General features: G+C 41.2%; 1 protein-coding gene across 1 annotated transcript in view; it reads left to right on the forward strand.

Annotated features, from left to right (window-relative positions):
- The first annotated feature begins 1015 nt into the window (after positions 1–1015).
- LOC118769672 (adhesion G protein-coupled receptor A3-like) overlaps positions 1016–17685 on the forward strand; it is a 39849-nt gene continuing 23179 nt past the window's right edge. Inside the window, exons 1-2 of the mRNA XM_036516891.1 lie at positions 1016–1604; positions 13852–13923. Of these exons, the coding sequence (XP_036372784.1) occupies positions 1375–1604; positions 13852–13923 (302 nt within the window). The 5' untranslated portion in view covers positions 1016–1374. The remainder of the gene's footprint in view (positions 1605–13851; positions 13924–17685) is intronic.

The raw sequence follows: 17685 nt of genomic DNA on the forward strand, positions 1-17685 counted from the left end.
GAAGCTCACACTGGAAGTGAAGAAATGTAAAAGCAATTATCTCTCGCTGTTATTGTCTGTTTCCATTTTAATCTTCCTTTCTTTCAGCCTCTCTTTTTTTCACAAACTAGAAAATGGAAATGCTTTTGAAGGTGAAATCACCTATATCTTAAAATGATACAGCACGGCATTTAGCAATAAAGTGATAGCAATTACTGTCTGCTGTAATTTCTGTGAAGGCAAAACACCAATTTGAATTCTATGTAGACTACCACGACAGAGAATAGAAGAAGAATGGATGAATGAATGAATGAATTTATGACCAAACTAATGGGTATGGCGCAAGTTACATACAAGAAAAATTAAGCGCATTAAAGCGATAAATTTCGAAAAAGTACAGTATTATCATTTGTTCTGCAGCTGGCGGGTTTGGAATTACCAAGTAAAATGAGACTGCAGGGGGCCTGTGGTGACGTCAGGGGGTGGAATTTCAACATGGAGCACGGGGTAGAGGGAAATTCTCAATGGGAAGCCCGTGCGTGCTTGGACAGAAGTAGGGCTCGGCTGTGAAAAACCGAATGCTGAATAGTCATTTGATTCTCTTCAACTTGAAAGGAAGGGCTCGACGATCCCCAACGACTAGAAGATCATCTGAACCACGGAGTCAGAGGATTCAAGTACAGTACAAAGTTCTTCCAGCGCTGTTTTTGGTATTACAATATAGATTTCTGCGAAACCGGGACAGAATAAAACTGTGTACCAGCACGGGTAAAAACCTGTTTTTAAATGCGCTGCTCTGTATTGTAGGCTTGATTCAATTGTTTCGTTTGTTGGAAACGAGAAACTTTTCCATGTCTAAAGCGTGATCAGATTTCCTGAAGTCAGTACCATATCTTGGAGAGACCGCAGCTGTCTCTTCGTGGTGTGAGCACGGTCCTCACTTGGCTTCTCACCAGGCAATAAATCTTTATCGCTCAATGCACTATTTTGAAATATACCGTCATTCCTACAGTCATTTTTGATCGTCCCCCTAGATAGTTTACGCCAAGTTATTTAGTTATTCTGGAAAGGTTATGATCTCGACGGGACTGAAGTAACTGTTTTGCAAACAAAGAATGTGGAGAAAACCCGTTACTGTGTCCCAGAGACGCAAAATACATGCAGTGGAATCCCTGCAAAAAATGGAAGAAGAAAGCAACAGGACAGAGCACAGGATGCTCGCAGAATGACTCAACCCGGGACTTTACTTTTAAATCACTTTTGTTTTTTAATTCTTAATATGATTGGAATACCACCTTCATCATTTTAACACACCCTGTTATCATTTCGGTTGAACTTTTGTTTTAGTTTACTTTTTGCATACACATATGGTAGATTAGCTAGCTGTTTTTAGAAATGAAGATTGTTGCAGCTAATGTTTTTTATTTTATTGCGTTGTTGCTTCTCGGAAGCAGTGGCATAGCAGTGTCGTTGACAAGCGATTGTAAATTATATGATGAACGTTCCAAAAACAATGGGAAAACGTCCCCACCTGCAGCAAAATTGGAGAGGAAAGTAGTCTGCAGCAACATTGAACTCCGTCAGGTGTTACCCCCGGACTCGTTTCCCAACGGAACGGTGACACTGTAAGTACTGTACAAAACTGCAAACTTTATAGTGCTGTCACTTTATTTTATAATGTGTATAAAAAGTAAAATACGCCTTTATGAGTTAACGTTAAGCCTTATGCAGGGTCTTCGTTGAACCCATACACAATCATACATTACAGGACTGGCGTGATTGACAGGTCAAATTATTGTACATTTTTTATGAAACGGCGGATTGCACGATTGTACAGGGAATGATACTCACTTATTAGGTTTTCATATTTACTGTACAAGTTGGAAAAAAGACAGCCGTGTCACAGCCTAACATGGTTGTAAGGAAAATCTTAAAGAACTTGTATCACAAGAACTATGCCAAATCTTAGATAAATCATGGCTAACAAACATAAGATTTAATACATCAGTACTAACCATCAGTAAATTATATGTGTGTGACTTCTGTCTCAAACTACATTTCTGCTCAGGTATAGTCCAGGAGTGGCCTACAGTCCTCTTACGGACATCTGCAAGCAATTACATTTTTTCAGTTCTTGAAGTAATGGCTTTAGTCAATCTCAGTGACCACCTTGTATAAGTATAAAATGGTTTGGTTTTTGCATGCATCACTCAATGAACATTGTGAGTCGAAGTGAATGCCCAGTTAAATGCTCTTCTCTGACAAGCAACCAGCATTCTTTGTGTCCTTACTCACAGCTGTCTTTCTTGGAGACTGGCACCGCACCCTTTTAAGAGAGGACAGAGGTCGCTTTCACCTCTGCAAACACTGTAATATGATTTACCGTCTCTTCATACTGTTCAAATCTATTCACTGCGTGACAGTGACTATTGGCAGCAGTAACTGTATAAGTGTTTATAAGGACCTTTGGAGTTCCCTTTGAGCGTGCTTCAGTTTCAGTCATTTGTTGTATGTCTGGTTAGATTTCAGGTCAGAAGTATCCTTGGTGCTTTTTAAAAGAGCAGTATTGAAAAAAGGGAAATGTACATGTACATTTACAGCAAGCATCACAATCATTACAGCTGGGCCTCATATTAGCAAGGAATAATGCATTCCCCTTCAATGTGGGCCTAACAACTGAATAGTCTATGTCCATCTATGAAAGTGGTCAAGTTAACTATGAGTATGAGTTCTAGCACTAATTTTAACTATTCCAAAGTCTACAAAAACAGCAAACCACATTTTTGCCTGCTGTCTGTTTGTACAGCTGGATGTTTTGCTGAATCAGTTTATGTTGCACACCTCGCTACAGGGTATAACAGCAATGTCCCACCTTAGCTGTGGAGTCCATGTCCTTAACCAGTGTCTACACTCCTCCCCAAAGTGTGTGACTATTTGCAAAAGGGCTGGTATAAGATGTAAAAAGTAATTGCTCACACATGAGCTGTTTTCTTCTTCCTTTTTTCAAAAGGTATTGACAGGCAGCAAAATGACACAGTTGTATTAAATAAATGGTATGGCCTGTGTATTGTGCAGCAGAATAAAATGAGCTGTGCATAGTGTGAGAAAATGTGAAACCTTTCACTGAAGGAAATAGGTCCCATTAGTTTTCATTTTCTAATCACTTCCAGTGTGACGTCCATCTCATTTAAGGGCACTGGGAGGACTGAGTGGCTGTCAGGTTTGCCTGTGTAGTGTATTGTTTCTCGTGGAATATCACCAAACAGAAAGCACTGCCACCTGCATTCTGATGTTTTAAAATACCTATTCTGAAACCCCCTTCTGTGAATAATATTTGTTTGCTCAAAGAAAAGGAAAATCATTTCTGTATTTTCCTACTGCCAGAAGTTGTATTTATTTTGCAGGCACTTGAAAGGACCTTACGGATTGATCCACTAAAATGTGGGCATCAACGCTCACCAGTAACTGCAACAGAAGTGGGGTCACTCTCCCTGTCCCTGGGTTAGCGTCATAACCACTTAATTATGTAGAGCTCAATTGAGAAGCCCACTTTATATTTGGTGAACACGTGTACTCACTATGTTAACTGCTACCAGATATATGGAAGATGTCTCAGCAGTCTAACGCTACTTGGACAGCTAGGTGAGAAGGAATTCCTTGAGTTTGCAAATGGTGAGGTCTGAGGAGCAGATCACCCCTAGTGTGAGAGCTGGCACGAGCAATGAAGTTCAGTGTCAGATAGTAAAATGTGTAGTTTGAAACATTGCTTTTCACCAAAGAGGTGGTGTGTGGAACTACCTTTGTTCTATGTGGGTCTTTTCAGTTGCTTCTGTTTATTATGGTATAATTAGACCGCGAACTGCGTGACGGTATGGCTTTCACGAATGCATGTGAAGCATGCCTAAAAGCCTAATATCGGCAAGGCCTCCTTTTTTTAAAAAAAATATTAAATTCTGATGTAAAAAGGAATTCCCTCCCCCTGAAAGTCCAGTCAGGCGTGAAACGCAAAGGCATGTCTTCAACTGTTTCAGCTAGTTTCTGAGTGAGAGAGAAGCCGTAGTGACACACTCATCTGTCAGACATTTCAGTTTGCTTTTGTTATTAAATTGCTGTGCCGCTTTCTGCTTTCTGAGTGATAAATGGTTCCGTTTATCTAGTCAAAACATTAGACCACACTGGTTTCTCTTCTTTGCAGTTTGAAAGATGTCTTCACTCGGAGTAATGAACGTGATTGTTCTGTCTGAGCTGTGAGGTGTGCAAAAAGGAGTCTGGGCAAGAAAGCTTACCATTCTGAGTGCTCAAACCAAACTGAATTTACCTTGAAACAGTCTGCCTAGCCAAATGTCACCATATTTCAGAACTTTATGTGACCTGGAAAGAATGGCGGAATGGACGTAACTGTTGACTTGGATGAAACGCAGCAGCTAGTGAAGAGCCAGGATTGGTTGTTAATTGATTGCCTGTGACACAAGGTTCCCTCCCATTGGTTCTGTGGATTCTGAGGGGTTACGACTGCTCTCAGTATCCCGCAGTGGGGCAGGACTGCGGTTGACCCCTAGGCAGGGTCCCTGCTGCTACTCTGGTCATGCTCCCTCCCCCCTACCTACCCAGACAATCAATCTCTTCCCCCCTGTCCAAACATTGTAAATCTCCCTTTCAGCTGGATTCAACAATTTCCCCTTTCTGTGCATGTTTTCTGTTTGCTCCAGCTGCTTCCAGGTAATTGGTTTTGCTCGAGCTCCTGATGTGATACCAATCAGGTTTTGACGTCACCTGGCAGTTGTCCTCTCCGAGTGCTTGAAAAGAGAATGTTTTGTCAGATGCGATTAAAGGTGTTTATCAAATACGTTTTTGTTTGGATGTGGCCCTTCAAACAAAGTCAGGGCAGCTGTCTCAATTAACCATAATTGATTGCATAATAAATCAGTCAAGGAGTGTGGCGTTGTCGGGAACATGTCTTGTAACCCAGAGATTGCCGGCTGGATTTCCACATGGAGCAGTGCTGCAGTACCCTTACAAAGTAAAGTGCTTAACCTGAGTGCTTCACTAACTATCCGTGTGTAAATGGATGATATGTAAGTAAAAATGACAATAATGTAATAATGTAAGTTACCCTAAATAAGGGCATCTGCTTTGCACATAAATAATGTAGTAAAGCGGTATAGTAAAACAGTTGAACAATTTGTTCATCTGGCTCAGTAAAGTTGAATACAGATCAGAATTGCTCATTTGTTTAAGATATAGTATTAACTATTAAATGTCTCTGAATAGAAATCAGAACACATGGTGTGACCCCCAGACTGGGGTTAGGAAACATTAGGCTGCAAGGTGACTGTGGCCAGCGTTGCCACAGAGTCAAGGCTAATGCATCTCCCCTCTGGAAAACTTGTTGAAGTTATTCTGAGGTGCAGGTAGCAGAGTTCAAATTAGGATTCCTCTTGATCGATTGGACGCTGAACAGCCCCTGAAATTCGAAATCCTGAGGAGGGAGTATCCTGCCGAGCAATCCGGTAGAATACTAACAGGTCCAGTTTGCGTTTTTGGTAAACAGAGCGTGTGCTCTGTTGCCGTGAGTGCAAGAATGTGCCTCGTATTTGCATCAGGCGCGGAGCGGAGATTTATTCACTTCCACTAAAGTTATTTACCCAGCTCTCTGCGGGGTGATTGATGCCTTCAGCTTTCGGCTTGGCAGCAGATGGGTCAGTCACGAGTGATGGAGGAGTTTGCTGAGAGGTGGTTCGTTTCAGAAATGCGTTCGAAGGCTACAGCACTAGCAGCCCCCCTGCCTTTCTGTAGGCTACCGTATTAATTTCATTAATTTGTTTTAGATAGGGTTTAATTTGCAGTGTTAATGTGTGTGATAGAATTTACCTCATCGCCTTGTGCTGTCATGCGATTTAATGTCTGTGACTGCGACTGTTATTGCTGTGTGCTCTGTGACAGTAGACCACTGCTGAGACCCAGCTGGGCTTGTGACTAGTTTTCGGGTGGCAGTGTTCTGAACGAGGAACTTCGAGTTCATGCACAACATTCTACTGACCTGATCAATTTTTCCCGTTAAAGAAAGCTATGGTTTTTGTGTGGATGATTGTGGGTGGTCTGTTTTCCTTCCAAATAGATGGATTTGATGTCTCCAATGTGATTTTGATTTCCACAAGCATTTGGCCTGTGTGGCCATTTTGGCTCTTGGGAAGCATCAGGTAAATCACTGATTCTCAATCCTGCTCCTGGGGGCCCCCTGCTCCGCACGTTCTCCATCTTTCCCTGCTCTACCTTTCTGACTGAACTCATCAGTGGCACTTTTGATTAGCTGAGCACACCTGATTTAATCAAGAGCATGTTACTCACACTAATCAGGTGTGTTTGGAGCAAGGTCCTCCAGGAGTAGGATTGAGAAACACTGAGATAAATGAAGTCTTGGGAAGAGTGATTGGCCAATCCATTTAAGGGCAGTGTGAAGGGAGATCATCATGTACTACCTTTTTGGTTCTGCATTTTTTTTCTTTTGGATGTCTCATTCTGCATGATATTCCAATGAGGTTCCTCAGAGGAAAGTGCACATTCTTCAAATACCGTTCCACTGACAGCCACAGATCAGTAGATCACATTTGACCTTTATTAATTCAAAATGGAATGCAAGAAATAATACAAAAAACGCTCCCTCCTTCATATCTTGGTCTGATATGTCAAACTGAAATGCGGCCTGGATCTGTATGAAATCTAATAAAGCAGGACTTGAGACTGCGAACTACTACGAGGCCAGGAAAGGATTACAAATCAACCTTAGGGCTCCTGTAGAACACATTAAGGGGAGAGAAATGTTTAAAGTTCCTTCCCTAAATGCCTCCCTGCAGAAACACTTTGGCCGAAGCCTTTCAAAAGAATTGAAGTGTAAGCACCATGGACTCCATGTGTTTATATACAAGCAGCATTCTTACAGTAATAGTGCCTGTATTGTGCCGTCTTGAGTGTGGCCGACCTAATGTCACTGGCATGTTGGCAAGAAACAGTCTGGCTGTTTTCTCCATGGGAATCCTTGCTGACGGTAGTGTGGCAGTGCTTATGTTGCTCCTCGACTCCTTCCCAGCATCCTCTGCGAAGCTGTCTGAGATCCACCACAGCTGGGGTGCTCTTTAATGCTGGTGGAAGAACAGGAATAATATTAGGAAGGTGTAGAGAGGGGACAAGGGGAAAAGATGGAGGATGAGGGTGTTGGGGGGTTAAAGGAATAGCAAGTCCTCCTGGCTCAGAAAGGGATTTTAACTTTATTACACAGTGGAGTGCCTTAAACTGTCACGGTTCACAGCGGCTCGCTTGCAAGGGGGCCCGTCAGTCTAGCCAAAGTACACCGTGGATTCAAACAGCTCTTTATTGGATGAGGCTAGGCAAGTATCAATTCTGGAAACAGACATTTTGTTGGCATAAAGTGTGTATCTTTTGAATGCCTTAGCATTTCAATCTAAACATATCCTCTTTCTTAAGATTTATGCTTTGTTGTAAATATTCAGCTACAATCCTGTGCTAAATTTTAGTTTAATCTCAGGATCGAATTAAAATAAGTTTTTCCTTAGCATGTTCTGCAACAGTCAGCATTTGTTCTATGATAGTTGGTTCAGTGTGGAAGGCAAAGCTCCTCAGCTTTTAGGCAGAGCTTTAAGGTACAGAACATGTGCTCGAAGGGTTGTCTCCATTGCTGTTGTCTGAAATGTGGTGGCAGAACCTAACTTTTTTAAAGACCAAGTGAAACTGACAGGCAGAATGCTGAGTAGCAGATCTGGAAGGCCAGGTTTGTCTGGAGCAGTGTTTGGATGGGTTTTTTGCTTGTTTGTTTCATTTCTTGTAGCATTTCATGATGTCTTCGGCTGAGGAAGCAGTCTGTAGAACTGACCGACTTGCTAATGACTATCTCAGCTCCTTCAGTGACATTGCTCTGCCTCTAAAGGCCAACAAAGCAACTGTAGCCATATTGAACAAGACCCCTTCAGCTCTGTTTCTGTGTATGTAATAATACTGAGGAAGACTATTTTAACAAAAAAAAAGGGCAAGAAATGAGAGGTGTACTTCTCAGAGAGATAGTTTTGTGGCTGCCCTGTATTAAGTCATGAATTAGGACAGAAATATGTTTCCGTAAGAGAATGATGAGCAGCTGTTGAATCAAAACCGTAGAGTTATTGCATTTGCCATATTTTGTTTGACAGTTACAAGTAAAACTTGATGCTCATCTCAACATTTTGGCAGTTTGACCCTCACCAGAATGGGATGTGTATCTGCACACATGGTTAAAATACCACTGCACATGATGCATTGAGATTAGATATCACTAATCTAGAGATGTAGTCAGTTTTATATGGTTTATTTAGACGATGACTGTTTGACTGAGGTAATAATACTGAGCATGAAATGATGTGTGCAGGGACCAAAACATGAGCAATCCAGTCACTGGTTTACTAATAGGGATCAATGTGGCCTGTTAAAACTCCGATTCTATTTTGCCGTTGTGTTGTAAACGCCCAGCATTTTAAAAACTGCCTCCACCAGAACGTTAGCAAGCTCTAATCCTCAGGTCAAGATAATTTTCCAAGACAAGCACAGCCAAGCCTTAAGATTCTGAAGGACAAAGACACATTGAGAGTCGATACGATTTTACAGCCAGTCATTCTATACTGAGTTCACCTCTGTGTCACGTCTCTGGCATGCGTTTCTCAGACTGTAAAAATTGCATGCCAGCTTTCATGGGCCCCAGTAGGGCCAGATGAGTGTGTGCTACAAGGCACTTGAGTAGGTATGTACTGCAGTAAGTGTTATCATATGAATAGCGAATGCCTAATTGCTGATATGCGTGACTTTTTGAGCAATTTCATATTTTTCATTCTTTTTTTTCTGTGAGCTCTAGAAAATTAAGCTTCCCAGAGGGGCCGAACCTTACCCTACCCATACAATACTTAATAACCTCTCCCTGCTACGGAAACTAAAATTACTGTGTGCATTAGTTACATTCTCTAGTTTCACTGTATTCTAAATACAGATGGACACAAGTAGGTCAGAGTTAGCTGGCAGTGGCAATCAATTTACAGAATTCTCCATGCAAAGTCTCTTATTACCTGTCATTGTCTCCTGAAGACACACATTCTCTAAAGTGCAACTTTAATCTTTATTTTATTGAATAGCAGGAGGGTCATACTCAGAATCTATAGAGGACCTGCCCTCATGTCCTGCAGGAAATGCAGTGGGCTGTTGAAAATGAGGTCAGATGCAGCGTCCTGGAGATTTACAGTGGAGTTTGTTGAAGACAAATGTGCTTTCGCCCGTAAGGTCAGCCGCTACGCCGCTGACCCCCTCTGTTCTAGTAAAACAGTTTGTCCACAGCCTACAACGCCATTCGTTTACTGGAGCTGACAGCGACAGATAGACCTTTTTACCAGGCTGTCACTGCTACATGCTACTTACCTTTCTGTCCTCAGTGTGATAAATGTCCATTCCAGGTCCTCTTTTGTTCCGGTCCTTTGGGCACAAAGAAAGAGCTGGGAGAGAAGGAGTCTGCTTTCATATACCTGTGCCTTTCTTCAAGGCTGTAGAACTGAGCTCCCAATGTCATTACGCCTACGACATGTGCATTTCAGATGATTCGACGAATATTCTGTGAGCACCGTTTTGCTGACATTAGTTGACATTATAACATTTAAGATAAGTGATCTTAGTCGTCAATATTTCTGTGGTATTGGTGGGAAAGTCCTCCCCTCCAGTTACAGTGATTTGAGATCCTTGAAAGGTGCTTTATAAATGAAGCTCATTCTCATCACCATTATTGTTGGAGGTGTCTATTCTCTTTAATCTGTCAGAGGAGCTTCCTGGAGGGGATGTTGTGGTTGACAGCGATCTCTGTGGAAAAGGGGAACCAGTTTTCAAGCATGCCGGGACACATAGCTGTTTACGTAGTCAGACCTGCCCTGTGTCCCCTCCATTCGTCACTCTCAAAGTGGTGAGAAGTTGAGAGCTGTAGCCTGTGGTCTTAGTGACTAAATGTTCAAATATGTTTCAAAAAGTGGAAATGTTCGAAAAATAACAGGGTAGTGTACATGCAATGTGTTCCACAAGCAGCTCTGTGATGGTCTATATGAGGGCCTAATTAAGGACTTGTTAAGCAGTGTTGTTCATGGGGTGTAGTCCATTGATCAGTGCAGTTAAATTTATTTCAGTGAACTGAAAGTCTGTCTCTGATTGACAGGGTTGGGGAGTAACGGAATAGGAATATGTAACGGCGTTAGGTATTTAAAATACAAAATATGAGTAACTGTATTCCGTTACAGTTAGCAATTAAATTGATGGTAATCAACTTACAGTTACTTTTTAAAAATATTTAGATTACTGAAGGGATTACATTGGATTTTTTTTCATTTAATGTTTATTAAGTTGGAAAATCTATGCAATGATAGGCAACTCTGGGGTGTATCGCCCATATGCCCCTCACAAAAGAAAAAGAAGGAGAAAAAAGTGTGCAGCCTGCCTGACTCACAGGACACTAGAATGGAGAGTGAGCAGCCAGTGCAACGTGTTTATATGTCATGGAAATACCAGGACCATTTTACTTTCAAATTTGGCAAAGGTCGCAACATAACAGTACAATGCAAGCTGTGTTTGCCAGCAACCAAACTGCTATCCGCTTCAAAAGAGTCAACCTCTAACCTGAAGAAGCATCTTGAAGTAAGTTCTCTTTTTCATTATTCAAGCTAATATTGATCACTAGCTAGCTATCTTTCATAGTTTGGCTGCACTGTATTAGCTATTCAGATAGCTTGTAGGCTAGTAGGTATAGTATTAAAGCTACTTAGTCGGATGAACATTCTTTAAAAAACCATTAAGAACGTTCTTCGGATACTTTTACTTAGATACTTTTAAAAATTAAAAACAGTGTTCAGAAAATAATTCAAAGTATTTACATTACATTACTTACCTTGAGTAATCTAACAGAATATGTTACATTTTAGGGCAAGTATTCTGTAATCTGTAATGGAATACATATTAAAAATAACCCTCCCAACCCTGTTGATTGATGTAGGTATTTCTCCTTTCCCTTGCCTCTGTGAGAGAAAGCTCCCATCTGAAGGGTCCCATTGAACGTGTTCATTTTGATGTCATGGGGCACAAGATTATATTTGCTTAATTATCACTCGTCAAGTAAGTCTTTTTTTTCCTCTATGAGAAAATGGATGGCATGTGTTTTCTGAGCAGTGTGTCGCAGGGCTGCTCAACCCAGGTCCCAAAGAGCAGTAGTGTTCAGTTTACAGTCTTTCATAATGGCCAGGCACTTAACCATCTGAGTGAGAGCTCATTATCTCCACTGTCCTCTGAGCTCTGAGGGTGCCGGCGGTTTAAAGAATACCGAAAAAACCCACTTCATTCTTTTCACCATAGCCATTTCAAGTTGTGTTGGTTGGAAATTGCATGGAAAAGTGACCCCAAGGATAATCTGAACAGGATATTCTCCCCTAGGCCATCAAATTCCCGTCAGCTCGAATCATGGTGGTCATGCCGTAGCGGAAAGGGAGATGGATTTGACTTTGTTGGGATGTTTCACCCTGAATTGCAGTGCAATTACTCATGCAATCACAGCCAATGAGCGTGGAAATATTGCTTTAGACCCTTGACATTCCATGATTATGCCATCGTGTAGGAATCCAGGTCAGACCACTTATTTCTCCCTGCGAACCCTTACACTCTTAGTTTAATTGACTTAAAAACTGCTGTGTTTCCCTTTGCTCAACAAGTAATTGTATTAGAGAGACTGGGATAATTGGCATTTTCTTACTGCCCTGGAGTCATCAAGCTCTTTTGTTAGCGTATGAATGCTGTATTTTTATAGATATATTGCATTTTCCTTTTGTAGTTATTCTGTATGTATTTAATTATGACTCATTCTTCATAACTTGTGTGGTTCTACATTCATGTCAAATGTTATCATGCTTCATCTACAGCATATGACATGCAACTATGGATAGATTGGTCTTGTTTATGCAGTATTTTATTGTAACTCTGAGTATTCCTTACTTTGATATTAAATACTGAAACATGCATAAGCGTCTGGATTTTTATGGGATATCCTGTATCTCTTGTTTTAACTATCTTCACTCAGAGGGTCAGGAGTACTGTCCTGTCTGGGTAAGTGGACATCCAGTGTAATGAAACCAGACACAACAGCCCATAATCACAGGAAATGACAGACAAGAAGTGGCTACCAATCTTGGTTTAGCAAGTCACCAGATCCCCGAGGGCCAGAAAATGTTGCATAAAGCACAAGTCAGGCCTCGGGAAGACTTAACATGTAAATTGAGTTATTGTGCTCTGGCGTGCAGAAGGGGGATGCTTGTTCTCCCTGCTGGCGCATGTAAAATGCAGTAATGGGAAAATGACCTCTGTCATGTGAGAGCTGTGTACCATCTGGGCAAATGTTCAGAAGTTTTTGAGGAAAAATGAAATGGGACAATTTGCTTTCATGTTCAATGTTTCAATTACAGTGGTACATTGAGCATTATCACATTTACCTTGTAGCGGTGATTGACATGCTTTGAAACATGGTTTTTCACAGTGTAGAAAGTGCTGTGGTGATGATTGCCCACGTCCATTAAGTCTGAAACATACAGTACAGCCTTTCATTAAATAAATTGTATTGTGGGTGATAATGATTTTAATTTTAGAATGCATCATGTGATATACTTTATCATACAACTCTGATATATTTTATCATGTCAGGGTTGTAAGTTGCTTATGGTAAAAGAATATGACAAAAAAAAATAAGCACATTGATAAAAATTCTTGCATTAACCTGAGGAGCTGGAAATCACATAGGCCTTTTTTGAAAGCTCTTCAATTCTAAGAGAGAACTGTTCCAGTCCAGCAACAGCACGAATCTCGTGTGCTGGAACATGAATGGAATTGCACTGAGAATCAAGATTACATGGGAACGAGACATCTCTAAAGGGAATATGTAACAGTAAATCACAGCATTTGAATCTGATGAACGAATCAGATGTACCAAAAGTATGATCGTTAGGCGCGTGCATGGATGAACCTGCCACAGATAACCTCATTAATGTTAGCGCAACTTCAGCAAGCCATATCAGTGCGCAAGGTTATCGTTCTTCAGACCAGCTCTGATGTCAGAACGAAGGGGACAGGAATGTCTTCTGTACGGGGCTTATCATGCTGTTAGGTCACTGTAATCTACATTTTTGAGGCGCTTGAGTGTGTATATTGTGATAAAAGCTGTTGCCGAGGGAATGTTTTGGCTGTGAATGACAGCCGCCCTCTTTGCAGTGGATAGTGGGAGTAGTACCAGCACCCTTTTAAGGGTTTATCAACAGTATCTGCACATTCCTTCTGATCTGAGGCAGAGACTCTGGAATTTTGGGAAATTAAACGGAATAAAAACATTTCAGTGATTGTTGAGTGAAAGAGGCAATGATAATCATGGCATAAAGCTAAAACTGACATAGGTACAATTAGTGGTTTCACTTTTTGAGGATTCTCCTAATGTAAATTTAAATCAAATTCATGCAGTCTGTGTATACTTAGGCATGAGCTTTGCAAAGTAAGTAATGACCGAATAGTTCAAGAGTAAAACAGTTGCATGTACTGGGTTTTTGACTGTTCAATTTTATTGTTAAGGATATCATTATCTACCAAGCATTCATGTCTGTTCATTACCTCAGGCTTGTGTTGGTCCTGTTCTGCTTTTTTATACCAGGAATAATTAATAATAAGGTAATATATTGGTGTTTGTGGAAGAATATTATGCACTGTGCTGTCTCTGTGTCCTGATTGTGTTATGATAGAAACTGATAGAAAAATCCCTCACTGTGTTCTTTTTTCCCACAGGATTTTAAGCAACAATAAAATAGAAGAATTGAAGAATGGGTCCTTCACTGGCCTCACTGCATTGGAACGACTGTGAGTGTTTTATGGATATTTCACATTTATGTTTTATCATATAGCAGATGCAGTTATCTAGAGTGAGAATGAGAACAAGTTACATCTAATGAATGCATGAAAGACAGTACACAGGACGGTACAAACCCTGAGTATGCTCGAATATGCATTGGCCATTTACACAGTGTTCTCATAGCTAGTGCATGCATACTCTAATACAGAAGTATCATACAACATATCTTTAATTTAAACTACAAAAATAGGGGAAGGAAGAGTTATGCTTTTGCAGGGGAGCCAAGATGTAGTCTGAAGAGGTCGGATTTTGGTCTTTGATGAAAGATGGCTGCTGTCCTGACTGCTACAAGAAGTTTGTTCCACCAGATTTGGGCCACAACAGGCAGAGGATGTGACCAGGACATGTGTCTATGAAGGAGAGGAACTGTCATGTAGTCTGAGGTTGCAGAATGGACTGATGTTGCTGGTGTGATAGGGTTTGATTATCGATTTTACATATGGAGGAGCCGTTAACACCAGCGATTTGGAATGAGTGTGAGCTGTTACTGGTAGCTTGTGGAGGGAGGGCAGGAGGGGTAAGATGTGGGAAATTGTAGAGATTGTGGACCAACTAAGCAGTAGCATTCAGGATGAAGCACAGAGGTCTGATTGCACACGCAGGAAGACCGGTCAGAAGTTGTAGTAGTTCAGGCGGGAGAGGACCAGGGCCTGGACCAATAGATGAGCCGTGTAAGTGGTGAGAAAGTGGCACAGTATTTCCATGTGCTATAAGAAGAAACAGCCATACTGACCACTGCTATGTAGCCTGCAAATGTCAGTTTACTGTTGAATGGCACCCCAGGCTCTTGCTGGTCTTCGAGACTGACACTATGGTTTTAGCGTGAATGTGAAGTCCTGGATGTGAGAGGGTTTATCTGGGATGTGGATTAGCTAAATTGTGGCCAAACCGAGTCTCAGGTGTTATGAACTTGGCATGGTGCAGGATGCTGCTACAATTTGCAGCCTGTTCATTTAGCCGTTCATTCAGTAGCTGCACGACAGCCTCAGCAGTCAGCTCAGTTAATGGGTCCACAGTGCATTCTGGGAAGACTACATTTGGCCCCATTTGCCATAATGGTTATTTCCATTATGTTTGATTGACAAATCTGAAAATGAATTTTATTCTAAAATATGAATTGCCTTTTTGTCTGATACTGTATGCAAAAAGTAGATTAGAATTATTCTTTCAGGCTGTCTTTAAGTCCCTGTTCTTGCTATGGGGACTGAAGGTGTGAACATATTTCACTGTTAACAATGGTTATGTTTTATTTAGCTGGACTGACAACTCATTTTGATCAAGTCTCGACACACAATATAATTTTGAAGACTAGGTTTATTTGATGACCACCTGTACAGTGAAGTCAATAAAAAATTGTGTGTCTCCAAATATCTGGGGAATGGCATTCCCCAAATACATCTTCAGGCAAATACCAGATCTTGTGAACAATATTTAGCTAAAAAGCTGTCCAAATAGGAAATGCCTATACTTGGAAAAAAACTCAATATGTGGAATACATGATGTATCTCACAACGTGCTTGGTGTCAAAAGCCTAGCACTCTGAAACTGCACCTCTGCAATTGTAATCATCATCCATCCAGAATGAAGTTGTGCTGATGTTAGGCTTTCTGTCTTGCTGGTATTTTACTCACTGTGCCAATATTTTTATGGTCTTTGACCCCCCTGACAATAATTTTGGATCCTGGCCAGATTTTTGATTTTGGTTTCTTTATACTTGCTGCTTCCATTTGAAATGAAGTTATATTAAAAAGTTACAGTTAGTTTTGAAAGTGTATGGATATGCTGGGAATGAATTAGATTGTAAAAATGTACCATGAATACAAATAAATAAATGTGTGTGCGTGTGCCTTTGTCTGTGCGTGTTTGTGTTCCTAAAAATGCAAAAGTGTAGTTGGCAGGTTTATATTTTTATTTGAAAGGTGGCAATCCTAGTCAATGGAAGATTATGTCTGCTGTTGTCTTGCCAATACCTGTGTGAAGCTTTTTAGCCTGGGGGCTGTGCAAAATAGACGGCACAAATCCAGCAATGTTGTTTGAGTTACGTTTCCGTTCTGTGTCTGAGAGTTTGTTGGCATTACCATCGTAAAGTCAGCAGAATTATTGCCACTGCTGTCAGTCATTTTAATGGGCGTTCCTGCGGCTGTACAAACGTTATACATCAGAGAATGTGTCACACGCTGGGATCTTAATGGCTGTTTCAGTTTTGCACCATCATGAGATAATTCTGCATTGTTTAACATGCATATCTGATTACTAGAATACTTCTTTTACTTAAAAATACTGATTTCTGTAGCTACTTGTCCTTTTTTCCTATTTAAATTGTAAATGCTCTGAATCTGAAACGTTTCCAAAAAATGAAGATGTTAAGGCCAAATCCTGGATTCGGTACCCCCAGCCTGGGACCCTAAGCACAGAAGTATTTATACACCATCTTTGGGTCCGTGAAACCTCTTACAGAACATCTGCCTGTACTGTAAGGTGAATTAGTGGCCACTGCACTTTTAAGTAAAGATAGAAAGGAAAATAAACTGTGGTGGTGAAAATTTAATCAATACACGCATGACAGATAATTGCAGTTTAAACATGTGGAGCCAGTGGCATAAAAAACACTCTACAAAGACAGTTATTGCTATTTTTTAATAATAATAAATATTATCTATACCTGTAGCTTGTGTGAATGCGAAGCTATATCTCTACAACATATATTAAAAATATATGAGGGGACTGTGCATTTGAGCTGCTGTCAGTCAGAGTGCTCACAGCATGTTTGCCATTGTCTGATTTTATCCTAAAGAGAAGAGATGAGGTTTATGGCCATTTTCCAGTACGTGAAATTGAGTGGGCCATTTGTGAATTTCAGTTGACACCTCACTGTTTATAACAGAAACAGCCAGACTGAAGCGCTTTCCTCAATGATGCTATGGCAGTGCCCTGTTTGGGATCTGAACCTGCAATCTCTTAGCATCAGTCCTATCCTGTAAGCACTTCCCCATGCTGCAGTCCAGCAGAAGAACTGCAGGCAGTGATACGACTCATTTCCCCTCGTTCCAGCACTGAAGCCCCAGCCCCCACCCCGATTTAACTCTCGAGTTTTTTTTTTTCCCTGCTCTTTAGGAAAGTCTTCCTGTGTGAGAGAGAGAGAGAGAGAGAGAGAGAGAGAGTGTAAGAGAGAGTCAGGTTACTGGGGTTTTAACTTTACGGTTCTTGCTGCCAGAGTCAAGGCGCGCGGCGTTGAGGTGCACTTTCTGCACAGCTCAAATTAAAAAGATACGCACAGGAGGGGGCTTGTGTGGGCGGGTGAGAGAGGTCATTGTTCCTGCTGGAGAGGGAGGCATCTGGCGGCGAAGCTGGGAGCTGGGCTTATTCCTCCCTGGAGAATGGAAGGAAATACTCCGGCCATGTGCCTGTGGATCTCGGAGAGTTAAGGCACTGGAATTGCTGTGCGGTGATAAAATAACCAGGGCATTAACAGCGTGCTTCTGCGGGGGACCTAGACTAACAAATGATTGTATTAGTGTGGAATTTTAAGGGCGTTTTAATGTGTCATCGGTCCAGAGCTCGAACAGCACTCGCCCGTCCAAAAGATTGGAGGGCATGTGAAGTTTCCATTCATAATTTGTCCATAATTGGCCATTTGTTATTAGTTATGAGGCTGCAGCTGTGCGGAGCCAGAGCATGAAGCATGTCTGCCCTTCTTTTTGAGAATGTAA

Source organism: Megalops cyprinoides, chromosome 22, assembly GCF_013368585.1.
Source record: "Megalops cyprinoides isolate fMegCyp1 chromosome 22, fMegCyp1.pri, whole genome shotgun sequence".
In the NCBI taxonomy this organism is placed as follows: Eukaryota; Metazoa; Chordata; class Actinopteri; order Elopiformes; family Megalopidae; genus Megalops; species Megalops cyprinoides.